This window comes from Pristiophorus japonicus, unplaced genomic scaffold (assembly GCF_044704955.1).
Source record: "Pristiophorus japonicus isolate sPriJap1 unplaced genomic scaffold, sPriJap1.hap1 HAP1_SCAFFOLD_350, whole genome shotgun sequence".
Classification (NCBI taxonomy): Eukaryota; Metazoa; Chordata; class Chondrichthyes; family Pristiophoridae; genus Pristiophorus; species Pristiophorus japonicus.
Window position 1 is genome coordinate 578,520 of NW_027253325.1, and position 17,633 is coordinate 596,152.

General features: G+C 56.5%; 1 protein-coding gene across 1 annotated transcript in view; it reads left to right on the forward strand.

The window, feature by feature from the left end:
* The window catches only part of LOC139250202 (serine protease hepsin-like), a 41,978-nt gene that overhangs the window by 14,420 nt on the left and 9,925 nt on the right, over positions 1–17,633 (forward strand). Inside the window, exons 4-7 of the mRNA XM_070872696.1 lie at positions 8,620–8,742; positions 11,135–11,173; positions 14,219–14,345; positions 16,885–17,007. Coding sequence (XP_070728797.1) covers positions 8,620–8,742; positions 11,135–11,173; positions 14,219–14,345; positions 16,885–17,007 — 412 coding nt within the window. The remainder of the gene's footprint in view (positions 1–8,619; positions 8,743–11,134; positions 11,174–14,218; positions 14,346–16,884; positions 17,008–17,633) is intronic.

Here is a 17,633-nt window from a genome sequence, read left to right on the forward strand (position 1 = left end):
AATGGAGTTCAACACTGATGAACGTGAGATTACATTTTGGTCGGAAGAATAGGGAGGTCGTTCGGAGGGTGCGAGTCTGGGTGGGGTTGAGAACAAAGGGATCTCGGAGTACACATACACAAATCAGTACAAGGAGTGACGCAAGTTAGCAAGGCCAAGCACCAGGGTTGATTTTTGAGGGAAAGAATTGAAAAGTAGTGAGGTTATGCTGAACTTGTATCGAATCTTGGTTAGACCACACTTGGAGCACCGTGCACAGTTCTGGTCTCCATGTACCTGGGTTAGACCACACTTGGAGCACTGTGCACAGTTCTGGTCTCCGTATACCTGGGTTAGACCACACTGGGAGCACTGTGTACAGTTCTGGTCTCCATATATCTGGGTTAGACCACACTTGGAGCACTGTGCAATGTTCTTGTCTCCACATACCTGCGTTAGACCACACTGGGAGCACTGTGCACAGTTCTGGTCTCCATATACCTGGGTAGACCACACTGGGAGCACTGTGCACAGTTCTGGTCTCCATATACCTGGGTTAGACCACACTTGGAGCACTGTGCACAGTTCTGGTCTCCATATACGTGGGTTAGACCACACTTGGAGCACTGTGCACAGTTCTGGTCTCCATATACCTGGGTTAGACCACACTTGGAGCACTGTGCACAGTTCTGGTCTCCATATACCTGGGTTAGACCACACTGGGAGCACCGTGCACAGTTCTGGTCTCCATATACCTGGGTTAGACCTCACTTGGAGCACTGTGCACAGTTCTGGTCTCCATATTATAAAAAGGATATAGAGACACTTGAGAGGACGCAGAGAAGATTTACAAGGACGATACCAGAATTGCGAGGGTGTACATATCAGGAAAGGATGAACAGGCCGGGTCTCTTTTCTCTTAAGGCTGAGGGGTGACCTAATAGAGGTCTTTAAAATAATGAAAGGTTTTGATCGAGTGGATGCAGAGAGAATGTTCCCACTTGTGGGGAAGATCAGAACTCGGGGCCATCAATATACGACAGTCACTAATAAATCCAATGGGGAATTCAGGAGAAACTTCTTTACCCAGAGAGGGGTGAGAATGTGGGACTCGCTCCCACAGGGAGGGGTCGAGGCGAATAGCAGAGATACATTTAAGGGGAAGCTGGATAAACACATGGGGGAGAAAGGAATAGAGGGTTATGGTGATAGAGTTAGATGAGGAAAGACAGGAGGAGGCTCGAGTGGAGTATAGACGCCAGTATGGACTGGTTGGGCCCAATGGCCTGTTTCTGGGCCGTATTTCCGATGTAGGTGGAAACATCTCTTCTATGTCTGCTCCGTTGAACCTTTCAGCCGTGACTCACTGGGTAGCGATCTCGCCTTTGAGTCAGAAGGTTGTGGGTTCAAATCCCACTCCAGGGACTTGAGCACAGAAATCTAGGCTGACACTCCAGTGCGGTACTGAGGGAGTGCTGCACTGTCGGAGGGGCAGTACTGAGGGAGTGCCGTACTGCGCTGTCGGAGGGGCAGGACTGAGGGAGCACCGCACTGTCGGAGGGGCAGTACTGAGGGAGTGCTGTACTGCGCTGTCGGAGGGGCAGTACTGAGGGAGCACCGCACTGTCGGAGGGGCAGTACTGAGAGCGCCGTACTGTCGGAGGGGCGGTACTGAGGGAGCACCGCACTGTCGGAGGGGCAGTACTGAGAGCGCCGTACTGTCGGAGGGGCGGTACTGAGGGAGCACTGCGCTGTCAGAGGGACAGTACTGAGGGAGTACCGTACTGCGCTGTCGGAGGGGCAGGACTGAGGGAGTGCTGCACTATCGGAGGGGCGGTACTGAGGGAGCACTGCGCTGTCAGAGGGACAGTACTGAGGGAGTGCCGCATTGCGCTGTCGGAGGGGCGGTACTGAGGGAGTGTCGCACTGCGCTGTCGGAGGGACAGTACTGAGGGAGCGCCGCACTGTCGGAGGGGCAGTACTGAGAGAGCGCCGCACTGTCGGAGGGGTAGTACTGAGGGAGCGCCGCACTGTCGGAGGGGCAGTACTGAGGGAGCTCCGCACTGTCGGAGGGGCAGTACTGAGGGAGCGCCGCACTGTCGGAGGGGCAGTACTGAGGGAGCGCCGCACTGTCGGAGGGGCAGTACTGAGGGAGCCCCGCACTGTCGGAGGGGCAGTACTGAGGGAGCGCCGCACTGTCGGAGGGGCAGTACTGAGGGAGCGCCGCACTGTCGGAGGGGCAGTACTGAGGGAGTGCCGCAGTGTCGGAGGGGCAGTACTGAGGGAGTGCCGCACTGTCGGAGGGGCAGTACTGAGGGAGCGCCGCACTGTCGGAGGGGCAGTACTGAGGGAGCGCCGCACTGTCGGAGGGGCAGTACTGAGGGAGCGCCGCACTGTCGGAGGGGCAGTACTGAGGGAGCCCCGCACTGTCGGAGGGGCAGTACTGAGGGAGCCCCGCACTGTCGGAGGGGCGGCACTGAGGGAGCGCCGCACTGTCGGAGGGGCCGTCTTTCGTCTAAAACCTTCAACCGAGACCCCGTCTGCCCCCTGGGGCGGACGTAAAAGATCATGTGGCCAGTATTTGGAAGAACAGCCGAGGGTGAGTTCTCCCGGTGTCCTGGGGCCAACACTTATCCCCCCCCCCAGGACATTACCTGGGTCATTATCACAGGGCTGTGTGTGGGAGCTTGCTGTGCGCAAATTGGCGTTTCCCACGTTACAACAGTGAGCACAGTCGAGTTCTCCCTCGCCCCTTCCGCCGCGCGCTCGTTGTCTGCAGTCAGACTGTGACGCACGGGAGGGTGGTGTGGGGCGAGCTGTTGAGATATCGAGAGGATTGCATGCAACAGTCACAGAGGCTGCAGTGTTCTCCGGTGTAACCTTCCCTTTCCTGGAATCCAAGGTGCTCTCAATTTACCGCCACTCACTCTGCTAAATAAGGACACAATCTTTGTCCTCTCGCGACCGCAGGAAGGATATTCAGCCAAAGCCAAGGACAAAGAAAGAAAGACTCCCATTTATATCGCACCTTTCACAACCACCGGACGTCCCAAAACGTGTCTCAGCCAATGATGTCGTTTCTGGAGTGCGCTCAGTGTTGTACTGTGGGAAACGCAGCACGTGCACAGCAAGATCCCACACACAGCGATGTGATAATGACCCGGATCGTCTGTGTTAGTGATGTTGGTTGAGGGATAAATATTGGCCCCGGGACACTGGGGAGAACTCCCCCTGCTCTTCTCCCAAATAGTGGCCCCGGGATCTTTTACATCCACCTGAGAGCTCCCTCAGTACTGCCCCTCCGACAGTGCGGCGCTCCCTCAGTACTGCCCCTCCGACAGTGCCGCACTCCCTCAGTACTGCCCCTCCGACAGTGCGGCACTCCCTCAGTACTGCCCCTCCGACAGTGCGGCGCTCCCTCAGTACTGCCCCTCCGACAGTGCGGCACTCCCTCAGTACTGCCCCTCCGACAGTGCGGCACTCCCTCAGTACTGCCCCTCCGACAGTGCGGCACTCCCTCAGTACTGGCGCTGTGGGGCATAGTGTCCGGCCTGGGATTATGGGGCTCGGGTCTCTGGGGTTGGGCGGACTCCTGTTTGAGGGTGGGAGGGAGAGAGAACCCACTGAGCCATGGCTGACCCGACAGTCCTGGGTCGGAGCAGTGCAGTGAGCGGGACATGGCACAGGGTTGGGGAGGTTGGTCTTGATGGCTTGTTGCCGATGGTTTGGTGAGGGTGGTTACGTCATGCTGCTGGCTTTGTGCTGAGTACACTGTCCAAAGGTTGCTTATTTATACAAGCGTGACCTGGTGTCCTCCTAATGTTGCAGACACTGGCTGCTGAGTGCTCTCGTCCCCTGGAAGCGACCCCCCCCTGCTCACCTCCCCCACAAACTGGCACAAATACAACATTGGGTAACGTGGTGCCTCGCGCCCCACGGTGCTACACCTGACGGCTTGGGCAGGGAGCAAGGCGGCTGTTTCGGAGAATAAGAACATAGCAGGAGTAGGCCATTCGGCCCCTCGAGCCTGCTCCGCCATTTAATGGCTGATCCGATCATAGACTCAGCTCCACTTCCCTGCCCGCCCCCTTATCCCCTTATCGGTTAAGAAACTGTCTATCTCTAACTTAAATATATTCAATGTCCCGGCTTCCACAGCTCTCTGAGGCAGAGAATTCCACAGATTTACAACCCTCTGAGAGAAGAAATTCCTCCTCATCTCAGTTTTAAATGGGCGGCCCCTTATTCTAAGACCATGCCCCCTAGTTCTAGTCTCCCCCATCAGTGGGAACATCCTCTCTGCATCCACCTTGTCGAGCCCCCTCATAATCTGATACGTTTCGATAAGATCACCTCTCATTCTTCTGAATTCCAATGAGTAGAGGCCCAACCTCCTCAACCTTTCCTCATAAGTCAACCCCCTCATCCCCGGAATCAACCGAGTGAACCTTCTCTGAACTGCCTCCAAAGCAAGTATATCCTTTCGTAAATACGGAGACCAAAACTGCACGCAGTACTCCAGGTGTGGCCTCACCAAAACCCTGTATAACTGGAGCAAGACTTCCCTGCTTTTATACTCCATCACCTTTGCAATAAAGACCAAGATACCATTGGCCCTTCCTGATCACTTGCTGTACCTGCATACTAACCTTTTGTGTTTCATGCACAAGTAACCCCCAGGTCCCGCTGTACTGCAGCACTTTGTAATCTTTCTCCATTTAAATAATAACTTGTTCTTTGATTTTTTTTCTGCCAAAGTGCATGACCTCACACTTTCCCACATTATACTCCATCTGACAGATTTTTGCCCACTCACTTAGCCTGTCTATGTCCTTTTGCAGATTTTTTGTGTCCTCCTCACACATTGCTTTTCCTCCCATCTTTGTATTGTCAGCAAACTTGTCTACGTTACACTCAGTCCCTTCTTCCAAGTGGTTAATATCGATTGTAAATAGCATGTGAAGCCTCTAGGCACTGTGTACAGTTTTGGTCTCCTTACCTAAGCAAGGATATTCAAGGCAGTGACCATCGGCAACAAGTGAGAGTCTACCCACCACCCCTTGACATTCCCATCGCCATATCCCCCACCATCAACATCCTGGGGGTGACCATTGACCAGAAATTAACTGGACCAGCCACACACATACTGTGGGACCAAGAGCGGGTCAGAGGCTGGGTATTGTGTGTCGAGTGTCTCACCTCCTGACTCCCCAAAGCCTCTCCACCATCGACAAGACACAAGTCAGGAGTGTGAGGGAACACTCCCCACTTGCCTGGATGGTGCAGCTCCAACAAACACTCGAGGAGCTCGACACCATCCAGGACAAAGCAGCCACTCGATGGGTCACGCTCCCCACCACCTCCAACACTCACTCCCTCCACCACCTCCAACACTCACTCCCTCCACCACCTCCAACACTCACTCCCTCCACCACCTCCAACACTCACTCCCTCCACCACCTCCAACACTCACTCCCTCCACCACCTCCAACGCTCACTCCCTCCACCACCTCCAACGCTCACTCCCTCCACCACCTCCAACGCTCACTCCCTCCACCACCTCCAACACTCACTCCCTCCACCACCTCCAACACTCACTCCCTCCACCACCTCCAACACTCACTCCCTCCACCACCTCCATCACTCACTCCCTCCACCACCTCCAACACTCACTCCCTCCACCACCTCCAACACTCACTCCCTCCACCACCTCCAACACTCACTCCCTCCACCACCTCCAACACTCACTCCCTCCACCACCTCCAACACTCACTCCCTCCACCACCTCCAACACTCACTCCCTCCACCACCTCCAACACTCACTCCCTCCACCACCGGCGCACCGTGGCTGTGGTGTGCACCGTCTACAAGATGCACCGCGGCAACTCGCCAAGGCTTCTTCGGCAGCACCTCCCAAACCCGCCACCTCTACCCGCCTCGAAGGACAAGGGCAGCAGGTCCATGGGAACACCACCCCCTCCACGTTCCCCTCCCAGTCACACACCCACCATCCCTCGACTTGGGAATATATTGGCCGTTCCTTCATCGTCGCTGGGTCACAATCCCGGAACTCCCTCCCTAACAGCATTGTGGGAGCACCTTCACCACACGGACTGCAGCGGTTCAAGAAGGGGGCTCACCACCACCTTCACAAGGGGCGACGAGGGATGGGCAATAAATGCCGACCTTGGCCAGCGATGCCCACATCCCAGGAACGAATAAAAAAAAATATATATATATATATCTATACTTGCCAGTGAGGGAGTGCAGCGAAGGTTCACCAGACTGATTCCTGGGATGGGGGGATTGTCCTACGAGGAGAGATTGTGTAGAATGGGCCGATATTCTCTGGGGTTTAGAAGAATGAGAGGTGATCCCATTGAAACACACCAGATTGTGAGGGGGCTTGACAGGGTAGATGCAGGGAGGGTGTTTCCCCCCCGGGGCTGGGGAGTCTAGAACCAGGGGTCACACAGTCTCAGGATAAGGGGTCGGCCATTGAGGATTGAGATGAGGAGGAATTTCTTCACTCAGAGGTTGATAAATCTTTGGGATTCTCTGCCCCAGAGGGCTGTGGGGGCTCAGTCGTTGAGTATATTCAAGGCCGAGATCGATAGATTTTTGGATATTAAGGGAATCGAGGGATCGGGCGGGAAAGTGGAGTTGAGGTCGAAGATCAGCCGTGATCTTTGGCCGAAAAAAAATCAAAGGGCAAGTTATTATTTAAATGGAGAAAGATTGCAAAGTGCTGCAGTACAGCGGGACCTGGGGGTTACTTGTGCATGAAACACAAAAGGTTAGTATGCAGGTACAGCAAGTGATCAGGAAGGGCCAATGGTATCTTGGCCTTTATTGCAAAGGGGATGGAGTATAAAAGCAGGGAAGTCTTGCTCCAGTTATACAGGGTATTGGTGAGGCCACACCTGGAATACTGCGTGCAGTTTTGGTCGCCGTATTTACGAAAGGATATACTTGCTTTGGAGGCAGTTCAGAGAAGGTTCACTCGGTTGATTCCGGGGATGAGGGGGTTGACTTATGAGGAAAGGTTGAGGAGGTTGGGCCTCTACTCATTGGAATTCAGAAGAATGAGAGGTGATCTTATTGAAACGTATCAGATTATGAGGGGGCTCGACAAGGTGGATGCAGAGAGGATGTTTCCACTGATGGGGGAGACTAGAACTAGGGGGCATGGTCTTAGAATAAGGGGCCGCCCATTTAAAACTGAGATGAGGAGGAATTTCTTCTCTCTGAGGGTTGTAAATCTGTGGAATTCGCTGCCTCAGAGAGCTGTGGAAGCCGGGACATTGAATATATTTAAGACAGAGATAGACAGTTTCTTAACCAATAAGGGGATAAGGGGGCGGGCGGGGAAGTGGAGCTGAGTCCATGATCGGATCAGCCATGATGGTATTAAATGGCGGAGCAGGCTCGAGGGGCCGAATGGCCCACTCCTGCTCCTATTTCTCATGTTTTTGGGCCCTGCTTGGTCTGAGTGGGTTTTGGGAAGTCGTGAGGTGGGCTTTTGAGAGGAGGGGCTGGTGGGAGGGTATAGAGAGAGGGTGGGGGGTTGCGAAATGTGCATACTGTGGTGAGGCAGGGTGCTTTGGGTGGGGCAAGTGGGAGCGACAGTGGGGCAGTGGGTATCGGGAGGGGGTTCAGGGTGGGGTTTGAAGACTGTTGGTGTGTGGGAGGAGCTCGGGAAAGGGGTTTGCTGACGTGTGGGGATTGGGGCCGATTAGGGAGGGCGGGGGAGCGAGTGTGCGGGAAGGGGGGGGCGGGGGGCGAGCGGGAGGGGATCTGGGGGTTCAAGTGTGAGGGTGTACTTGGTGAAATAATGTGGCCATGCAAAATGGAAAGAAAGTGGGGGACAGCCATCTCTCCAGCAACTATCGCCCCCTCTGTATGTCCCAATGAGGTCACTGTTGTATTGTGGGAAACGCCAATTTGCGCACAGCAAGATCCCACACACAGCAATGTGATAATGACCCGGATCGTCTGTGTTAGTGATGTTGGTTGAGGGATAAATATTGGCCCCAGGACACCGGGGAGAACTCCCCCTGCTCTTCTTCCAAATAGTGGCCCCGGGATCTTTTACATCCACCCGAGAGGGCAGACGGGGCCTCGGTTTAATGTCTCATCCGAAATACAACACCTCCGACAGTGCGGCACTCCCTCAGTACTGCCCCTCCGACAGTGCGGGGCTCCCTCAGTACTGCCCCTCCGACAGTGCAGCACTCCCTCAGTACTGACCCTCCGACAGTGCGGCACTCCCTCAGTACTGCCCCTCCGACAGTGCGGCGCTCCCTCAGTACTGCCCCTCCGACAGTGCGGCGCTCCCTCAGTACTGCCCCTCCGACAGTGCGGCGCTCCCTCAGTACTGCCCCTCCGACAGTGCGGCGCTCCCTCAGTACTGCCCCTCCGACAGTGCGGCACTCCCTCAGTACTGCCCCTCCGACAGTGCGGCACTCCCTCAGTACTGCCCCTCCGACAGTGCGGCACTCCCTCAGTACTGCCCCTCCGACAGTGAGGCACTCCCTCAGTACTGCCCCTCCGACAGCGCAGTACGGCGCTCCCTCTGTAATTGGCGGTTCGATTTGAAATCCTTACAGCGCGGTTGGTAACTAACCTCCTTGTTTTCCAGCCGGACTGAAAACTGGGCCCAACAAACGTCCTGAATCTTGTGCAGCGGGCCGGAGAGTCGTGGCCATCACCATAGCGATCGCCTGCCTACTGGCTGCTGCCGCAGTGACCATTTGGGCTGTCGGTAAGGACTCGTGGGTCTTCTCCAACGTTTCACCCGCAAGGAGGCCATTCGGCCCATCGTGTCCGTGTTGTGCCGGCCGACCAAGAGCTACCCAGCCCAATCCCACTTTCCAGCTCTCGGTCCGTAGCCCTGCAGGTTACAGCACTTCAAGTGTACATCCAAATGTGGTGAGGGTTTCTGCCTCTACCACCCTTTCAGGCAGTGAGTTCCCCCCCAGACCCCCACCACCCTCTGGGTGAAGACATTTCCCCTCAAATCCCCTCTAAACCTCCCCCCAATTACTTTCAATCCACGCCCCCTGGTTGTTGACCCCTCTGCCAAGGGAAACAGGTCCGTCCTATCCACTCTATCCAGGCCCCTCATCATTTTATACACCTCAATCAGGTCTCCCCTCAGCCTCCTCTGTTCCAAAGTAAACAACCCCAGCCTATCCAATCTTTCCTCATCGCTAAAATTCTCCAGTCCTGGCAACATCCTGGTAAATCTCCTCTGTACCCTCTCCAGTGCAACATCCTGGTAAATCTCCTCTGCCCCCTCTCCAGTGCAACATCCTGGTAAATCTCCTCTGTACCCTCTCCAGTGCAACATCCTGGTAAATCTCCTCTGCACCCTCTCCAGTGCAACATCCTGGTAAATCTCCTCTGTCCCCTCTCCAGTGCAACATCCTGGTAAATCTCCTCTGTACCCTCTCCAGTGCAACATCCTGGTAAATCTCCTCTGCACCCTCTCCAGTGCAATCACATCCTTCCTGTAATGCAGTGACCAGAACTGCACGCAGTACTCCAGCTGTGGCCTAGCCAGTGTTTTATATAGTTCAAGCAGTTTAACTTCGTAAAACATCCCAGGGAGCTTCACAAAAGTGCAAGTGAGACACAATTTGACCCCGAGAGACACAGGGAGATATTACGGACAGGTGACAAAGCTGGGTCACAGAGGTCGGTTTTAAGAAACATCTTAAAGGAGGAGAGAGAGGCGGAGAGGTTCAGGGAGGGAGTTCCAGAGCTTGGGGCCCAGGCAGCTGAAGGCACGGCCACCGATGGTGGAGCGATGGGAATCGGGGGATGGGCAAGAGGTCAGAATTGGAGGGGCGCAGAGTTCTGGGAGGGTTGTCGGGGCTGAAGGAGGTTACAGAGATAGGGAGGGGTGTAGGGGCTGGAGGCGGTTAGAGATAGTGAGGGGTGTAGGGGCTGGAGAGGGTTACAGAGATAGGGAGGGGTGTAGGGGCTGGAGGAGGTTACAGAGATAGGGAGGGGTGTAGGGGCTGGAGGAGGTTACAGATAGGGAGGTGTGTAGGAGCTGGAGGAAGGACACGGGTCAGTGAGCACAGGGGGTGATGGGTGAGCGGGACTGGGTGTGAGTTAGGACACAGGGCAGTGAGCACAGCGAGTGATGGGTGAGTGGGACTCGGTGTGAGTTAGGACGCCACGGGGAGAGGGGGTGATGGGTGAGTGGGACTGGGTGTGAGTTAGGACACGGGGCAGTGAGCACAGGGGGTGATGGGTGAGTGGGACTGGGCGTGAGTTAGGACACGGGGCAGTGAGCACAGGGGGTGATGGGTGAGTGGGACTGGGTGTGAATTCGGACACGGGGTCAGTGAGCACAGGGGGTGATGGGTGAGTGGGACTGGGTGCGAGTTAGGACACGGGTCAGTGAGCACAGGGGGTGATGGGTGAGTGGGACTCGGTGTGAGTTAGGACAAGGTGCAGTGAGCACGGGCTGATGGGTGAGTGGGACTGGGTGCAAGTTAGGACACGGGGACAGTGAGCACAGGGGGTGATGGGTGAGTGGGACTCGGGGCGAGTTAGGACACGGAGCAGTGAGCACAGGGGGTGATGGGTGAGTGGGACTGGGTGCAAGTTAGGACACGGGGACAGTGAGCACAGGGGGTGATGGGTGAGTGGGACTCGGGGCGAGTTAGGACACGGAGCAGTGAGCACAGGGGGTGATGGGTGAGTGGGACTCGGGGCGAGTTAGGACACGGGGCAGTGAGCACAGGGGGTGATGGGTGAGTGGGACTCGGGGTGAGTTAGGACACGGGACAGTGAGCACAGGGGGTGATGGGTGAGTGGGACTGGGTGTGAGTTAGGACACGGGGTCAGTGAGCACAGGGGGTGATGGGTGAGTGGGACTGGGTGTGAGTTAGGACACGGGGGCAGTGAGCACAGGGGGTGATGGGTGAGTGGGACTGGGTGTGAGTTAGGACACGGGGTCAGTGAGCACAGGGGGTGATGGGTGAGTGGGACTGGGTGTGAGTTAGGACACGGGTACTGCGGGGTTTTCGATGAGCTGATGGTTACAGAGGGAGGGCAGGGCAAAGGGGAGGGCAGGGCAAAGGGGAGACCAGCCAGGAGAGTGTTGGAATGCTCACAAATCCCATGTATTTCTTTTTCAGTGACGTATGTGAAGAAAACTGAGACAGACCTTTACAATGGTAAGTACTACAAGCATTTGAACAGTTACTTCGAGAGAATCTTTCGTGAGACCACACTTGGAGCACTGTGCACAGTTCTGGTCTCCATAGTAAAAAAAAAAATGATATAGAGGCACTGGAGATGGTGCAGAGTAGATTCACAAGGACGATCCCAGAACTGAGAGGTTATAACTATCAGGAAAGGCTGGGGCTCATTTCTCGAGAGAAGAGAAGGCTGAGGGGTGAGCTGATGGAGGTGTGTAGATTATGAAAGGGTTCGATAGGGTACACGTAGAGAAGATGTTCCCACTTGTGGGGGAGACCAGAACTAGGGGCCATCAATATACGACAGTCACTAATAAATCCAATGGGGAATTCAGGAGAAACTTCTTTACCCAGAGAGGGGTGAGAATGTGGGACTCGCTCCCACAGGGAGGGGTCGAGGCGAGGAGCAGAGATACATTTAAGGGGAAGCTGGATAAACACATGAGGGAGAAAGGAATAGAAGGATATGGTGATGGGGTGAGATGGAGAGGGGAGGGAGGGGGCTGGTGTGGGACATAAACCCCGGCACGGAGCGGGGGGGCATAAACCCCGGCACGGAGCGGTGGGACATAAACCCCGGCACGGAGCGGTGGGGCATAAACCCCGGCACGGAGCGGGGGGACATAAACCCCGGCACGGAGCGGTGGGACATAAACCCCGGCACGGAGCGGTGGGACATAAACCCCGGCACGGAGCGGGGGGGCATAAACCCCGGCACGGAGCGGGGGGACATAAACCCCGGCACGGAGCGGTGGGGGCATAAACCCCGGCACGGAGCGGGGGGACATAAACCCCGGCACGGAGCGGTGGGACATAAACCCCGGCACGGAGCGGTGGGACATAAACCCCGGCACGGAGCGGTGGGACATAAACCCCGGCACGGAGCGGTGGGACATAAACCCCGGCACGGAGCGGTGGGACATAAACCCCGGCACGGAGCGATGGGGCCCAGTGACCTATGTCTGAGCTGTACACTCTCAGTATTCCCTTGTTGATTATTGACTGGATTAAATCCCTCTCTCGCTCCCATTGCAAGGCTGATTTCGACAGGGTTTGGCAACGAGACGGATGTTGACACAGATGTCTACCGCTATCTCTGATGTTGCCAGAGTGCCGCACTTGATCTCCCGGCTTTTCTACAACGTTGTAACGGTCAAATGCGCCTCGCAAGGCGACCGTCTCAAATGTGGGCACACGGGTGCGGTGATTGGGGCCTGGGGCCCACACAGCCAGGCAAGGCCCAGGCCCCATCTCCGGCCTGTGATGAGCTAGGCCCGATCTGTGTGGGTGGGAGGGAGGGTTTGGTCTCTGTGCCATTGACTTTGTTGGGGGAGGAGGGAGGGAACCTTGGAAACCAGCCAGAGTTTCTGCTCCAGATGGAATACAGAAAGAGTTGCATTTATATAGCACCTTCCTCGACCACTGGATGTCTCAAAGCGCCTCACAGCCAATGAAGTACTTTTTTTGGAGTGTGCTCACTGTTGTAATGTTGGAAAGGTGGCAGCCAATTTGCGCACAGCAAGCTCCCACACACAGTGATGTGATAATGACCCAGATCACCTGTGTTAGTGATGTTGGTTGAGGGATAAATATTGGCCCCAGGACACCGGGGAGAACTCCCCCTGCTCTTCTTCCAAATAGAGGCCCCGGGATCTTTTACATCCACCCGAGATCGCCCTCAGTACTGACCCTCCGACAGTGCGGTGCTCCCTCAGTACTGACCCTCCGACAGTGCAGCGCTCCCTCAGTACTGCCCCTCCGACAGTTCTGGTCTCCATATACCAGGGTTAGACCACACTTGGAGCACCGTGTACAGTTCTGGTCTCCATATACCTGGGTTAGACCACACTTGGAGCACCGTGTACAGTTCTGGTCTCCATATACTTGGGTTAGACCACACTTGGAGCACTGTGTACAGTTCTGGTCTCCATATACGTGGGTTAGACCACACTTGGAGCACCGTGTACAGTTCTGGTCTCCATATACCAGGGTTAGACCACACTTGGAGCACCGTGCACAGTTCTGGTCTCCATATACCTGGGTTAGACCACACTTGGAGCACCGTGCACAGTTCTGGTCTCCATATACCTGGGTTAGACCACACTTGGAGCACTGTGCACAGTTCTGGTCTCCATATTATATAAAATGATATAGAGGTATTAGAGAGGGTACAAGAACGATTTACGAGGACCATCCCAGAACTGAGAGGTTCTAACTATCAGGAAAGGCTGGGGCTCATTTCTCTGGAGAAGAGAAGGCTGAGGGGTGAGCTGATGGAGGTGTGTAGATTATGAAAGGGTTCGATAGGGTACACGTAGAGAAGATGTTCCCACTTGTGGGGGAGAGACCAGAACTAGGGGCCATCAATATACGACAGTCACTAATAAATCCAATGGGGAATTCAGGAGAAACTTCTTTACCCAGAGAGGGGTGAGAATGTGGGACTCGCTCCCACAGGGAGGGGTCGAGGCGAGGAGCAGAGATACATTTAAGGGGAAGCTGGATAAACACATGAGGGAGAAAGGAATAGAAGGATATGGTGATGGGGTGAGATGGAGAGGGGAGGGAGGGGGCTGGTGTGGGACATAAACCCCGGCACGGAGCGGTGGGACATAAACCCCGGCACGGAGCGGTGGGACATAAACCCCGGCACGGAGCGGTGGGACATAAACCCCGGCACGGAGCGGTGGGACATAAACCCCGGCACGGAGCGGTGGGACATAAACCCCGGCACGGAGCGGGGGGACATAAACCCCGGCACGGAGCGGGGGGACATAAACCCCGGCACGGAGCGGTGGGACATAAACCCCGGCACGGAGCGTGTGGGACATAAAACCCGGCACGGAGCGGGGGGACATAAACCCCGGCACGGAGCGGTGGGACAGAAACCCCGGCACGGAGCGGTGGGGCCCAGTGGCCTGTGTCTGGGCTGTCGATGTTGAATTCTGAATGTTTATCAGCAGGACAGGGCCCGTGAGCGATTGGCAGATAGTTAATGAGATGTTCGCTCCTGTGTTGAAGTTCAGGTAAACGTGGACAACCATCTGTCTGTTTACGACCGGGAGGCCGATATCTGGAGACTGGTGTGTTCCTCGTCCATCGATGAACGGGTAGCGGAACTGAGCTGTCAACAAATAGGCTTTGTCAGGTGAGTCACCAGTCCCTCCGACACCCCTCCCTATCTCCTCCCCTCCGACACCCCTCCCTATCTCCTCCCCTCCGACACCCCTCCCTATCTCCTCCCCTCCGACACCCCTCCCTATCTCCTCCCCTCCGACACCCCTCCCTATCTCCTCCCCTCCGACACCCCTCCCTATCTCCTCCCCTCCGACACCCCTCCCTATCTCCTCCCCTCCGACGTCCCTCCCTATCTCCTCCCCTCCGACGCCCCTCCCTATCTCCTCCCCTCCGACGCCCCTCCCTATCTCCTCCCCTCCGACGCCCCTCCCTATCCCCTCCCCTCCGAAGCCCCTCCCTATCCCCTCCCCTCCGACGCCCCTCCCTATCCCCTCCCCTCCGACGCCCCTCCCTATCCCCTCCCCTCCGACGCCCCTCCCGATCCCCTCCCCTCCGACGCCCCTCCCGATCCCCTCCCCTCCGACGCCCCTCCCGATCCCCTCCCCTCCGACGCCCCTCCCGATCCCCTCCCCTCCGACGCCCCTCCCGATCCCCTCCCCTCCGACGTCCCTCCCTATCTCCTCCCCTCCGACGCCCCTCCCGATCCCCTCCCCTCCGACGCCCCTCCCGATCCCCTCCCCTCCGACGCCCCTCCCGATCCCCTCCCCTCCGACGCCCCTCCCGATCCCCTCCCCTCCGACGTCCCCCCCTATCTCCCCCCCTCCGACGCCCCTCCCGATCCCCTCCCCTCCGACGCCCCCCCCTATCTCCCCCCCTCCGACGCCCCCCCCGATCCCCTCCCCTCCGACGCCCCTCCCGATCCCCTCCCCTCCGACGCCCCCCCCTATCTCCCCCCCTCCGACGCCCCCCCCTATCTCCCCCCCTCCGACGCCCCTCCCGATCCCCTCCCCTCCGACGCCCCCCCCTATCTCCCCCCCTCCGACGCCCCCCCCCCCCCATCTCCTCCCCTAGCCCCCATGCCCCTCCCCATCCCTGCAACCCACCTCACTGAGCAGGAACCCTGGCTGATTTCCCCCTCTCTCTCTAACCCAGGGGTCACTGGGCAGTGATCAGGAGCAGGAACCCTGGCTGATTTCCCCCTCTCTCTCTAACCCAGGGGTCACTGGGCGGTGATCAGGAGCAGGAACCCTGGCTGATTTCCCCCTCTCTCTCTAACCCAGGGGTCACTGGGCGGTGATCAGGAGCAGGAACCCTGGCTGATTTACCCTCTCTCTAACCCAGGGGTCACTGGGCAGTGATCAGGAGCAGGAACCCTGGCTGATTTCCCCTCTCTCTCTAACCCAGGGGTCACTGGGCAGTGATCAGGAGCAGGAACCCTGGCTGATTTCCCCCTCTCTCTAACCCAGGGGTCACTGGGCAGTGATCAGGAGCAGGAGCCCTGGCTGATTTCCCCTCTCTCTCTAACCCAGGGGTCACTGGGCAGTGATCAGGAGCAGGAACCCTGGCTGATTTCCCCTCTCTCTCTAACCCAGGGGTCACTGGGCAGTGATCAGGAGCAGGAACCCTGGCTGATTTCCCCCTCTCTCTAACCCAGGGGTCACTGGGCAGTGATCAGGAGCAGGAGCCCTGGCTGATTTCCCCTCTCTCTCTAACCCAGGGGTCACTGGGCAGTGATCAGGAGCAGGAACCCTGGCTGATTTCCCCTCTCTCTAACCCAGGGGTCACTGGGCAGTGATCAGGAGCAGGAACCCTGGCTGATTTCCCCTCTCTCTAACCCACGGATCACTGGGCAGTGATCAGGAGCAGGAACCCTGGCTGATATCCCCTCTCTCTAACCCAGGGTCACTGGGCAGTGATCAGGAGCAGGAACCCTGGCTGATTTCCCCCTCTCTCTCTAACCCAGGGGTTACTGGGCGGTGATCAGGAGCAGGAACCCTGGCTGATTTCCCCTCTCTCTAACCCACGGATCACTGGGCAGTGATCAGGAGCAGGAACCCTGGCTGATTTCCCCCTCTCTCTCTAACCCAGGGGTCACTGGGCAGTGATCAGGAGCAGGAACCCTGGCTGATTTCCCCTCTCTCTCTAACCCAGGGGTCACTGGGCAGTGATCAGGAGCAGGAACCCTGGCTGATTTCCCCCTCTCTCTCTAACCCAGGGGTTACTGGGCGGTGATCAGGAGCAGGAACCCTGGCTGATTTCCCCTCTCTCTAACCCACGGATCACTGGGCAGTGATCAGGAGCAGGAACCCTGGCTGATTTCCCCCTCTCTCTCTAACCCAGGGGTCACTGGGCAGTGATCAGGAGCAGGAACCCTGGCTGATTTCCCCTCTCTCTCTAACCCAGGGGTCACTGGGCAGTGATCAGGAGCAGGAACCCTGGCTGATTTCCCCTCTCTCTAACCCAGGGGTCACTGGGCAGTGATCAGGAGCAGGAACCCTGGCTGATTTCCCCCCTCTCTAACCCAGGGGTCACTGGGCAGTGATCAGGAGCAGGAACCCTGGCTGATTTCCCCATGAACCCAGCAAGAATTATCGTCTCTGTCCATGTATACCTACCTAGGTGCTGGTCTTGATGATGTATATTGATATTAAACCTGGTTTTATTAACAGAATGATCTCTTTTATGGAAAGTCCATTGCAAGGCACAGGATCGAATGCATCCATCCAATTTTACTGTGTAAACCAATTTCTCATCCTGTCGGCTAAAGTAATTCAAGATGCCCTTCAACCCTGGTAAGGTTCGTAGGAAATAGCTTAGCAAATTCTCGTCCCTGGGCTAAGGTACTGATGGGTACAGGTCTGTCACTGTATAACACTGGGGTACAGTACTGGTGGGTACAGGTCTGTCACTGTATAACACTGGGGTACAGTACTGGTTGGTACAGGTCTGTCACTGTATAACACTGGGGTACAGGTCCGTCACTGTATAACACTGGGTTACAGTACTGGTGGGTACAGGTCTGTCACTGTATAACACTAGGGTACAGTACTGGTGGTTACAGGTCTGTCACTGTATAACACTGGGTTACAGTACTGGTGGGTACAGGTCTGTCACTGTATAACACTATGCTACAGTACTGGTGGGTACAGGTCTGTCACTGTATAACACTGGGGTACAGTACTGGTGGGTACAGGTCTGTCACTGTATAACATGGGTACAGTACTGGTGGGTACAGGTCTGTCACTGTATAACACTGGGGTACAGTACTGGTGGGTACAGGTCTGTCACTGTGTAACACTGGGGTACAGTACTGGTGGGTACAGGTCTGTCACTGTATAACACTGGGGTACAGTACTGGTGGGTACAGGTCTGTCACTGTATAACACTGGGGTACAGTACTGGTGGGTACAGGTCTGTC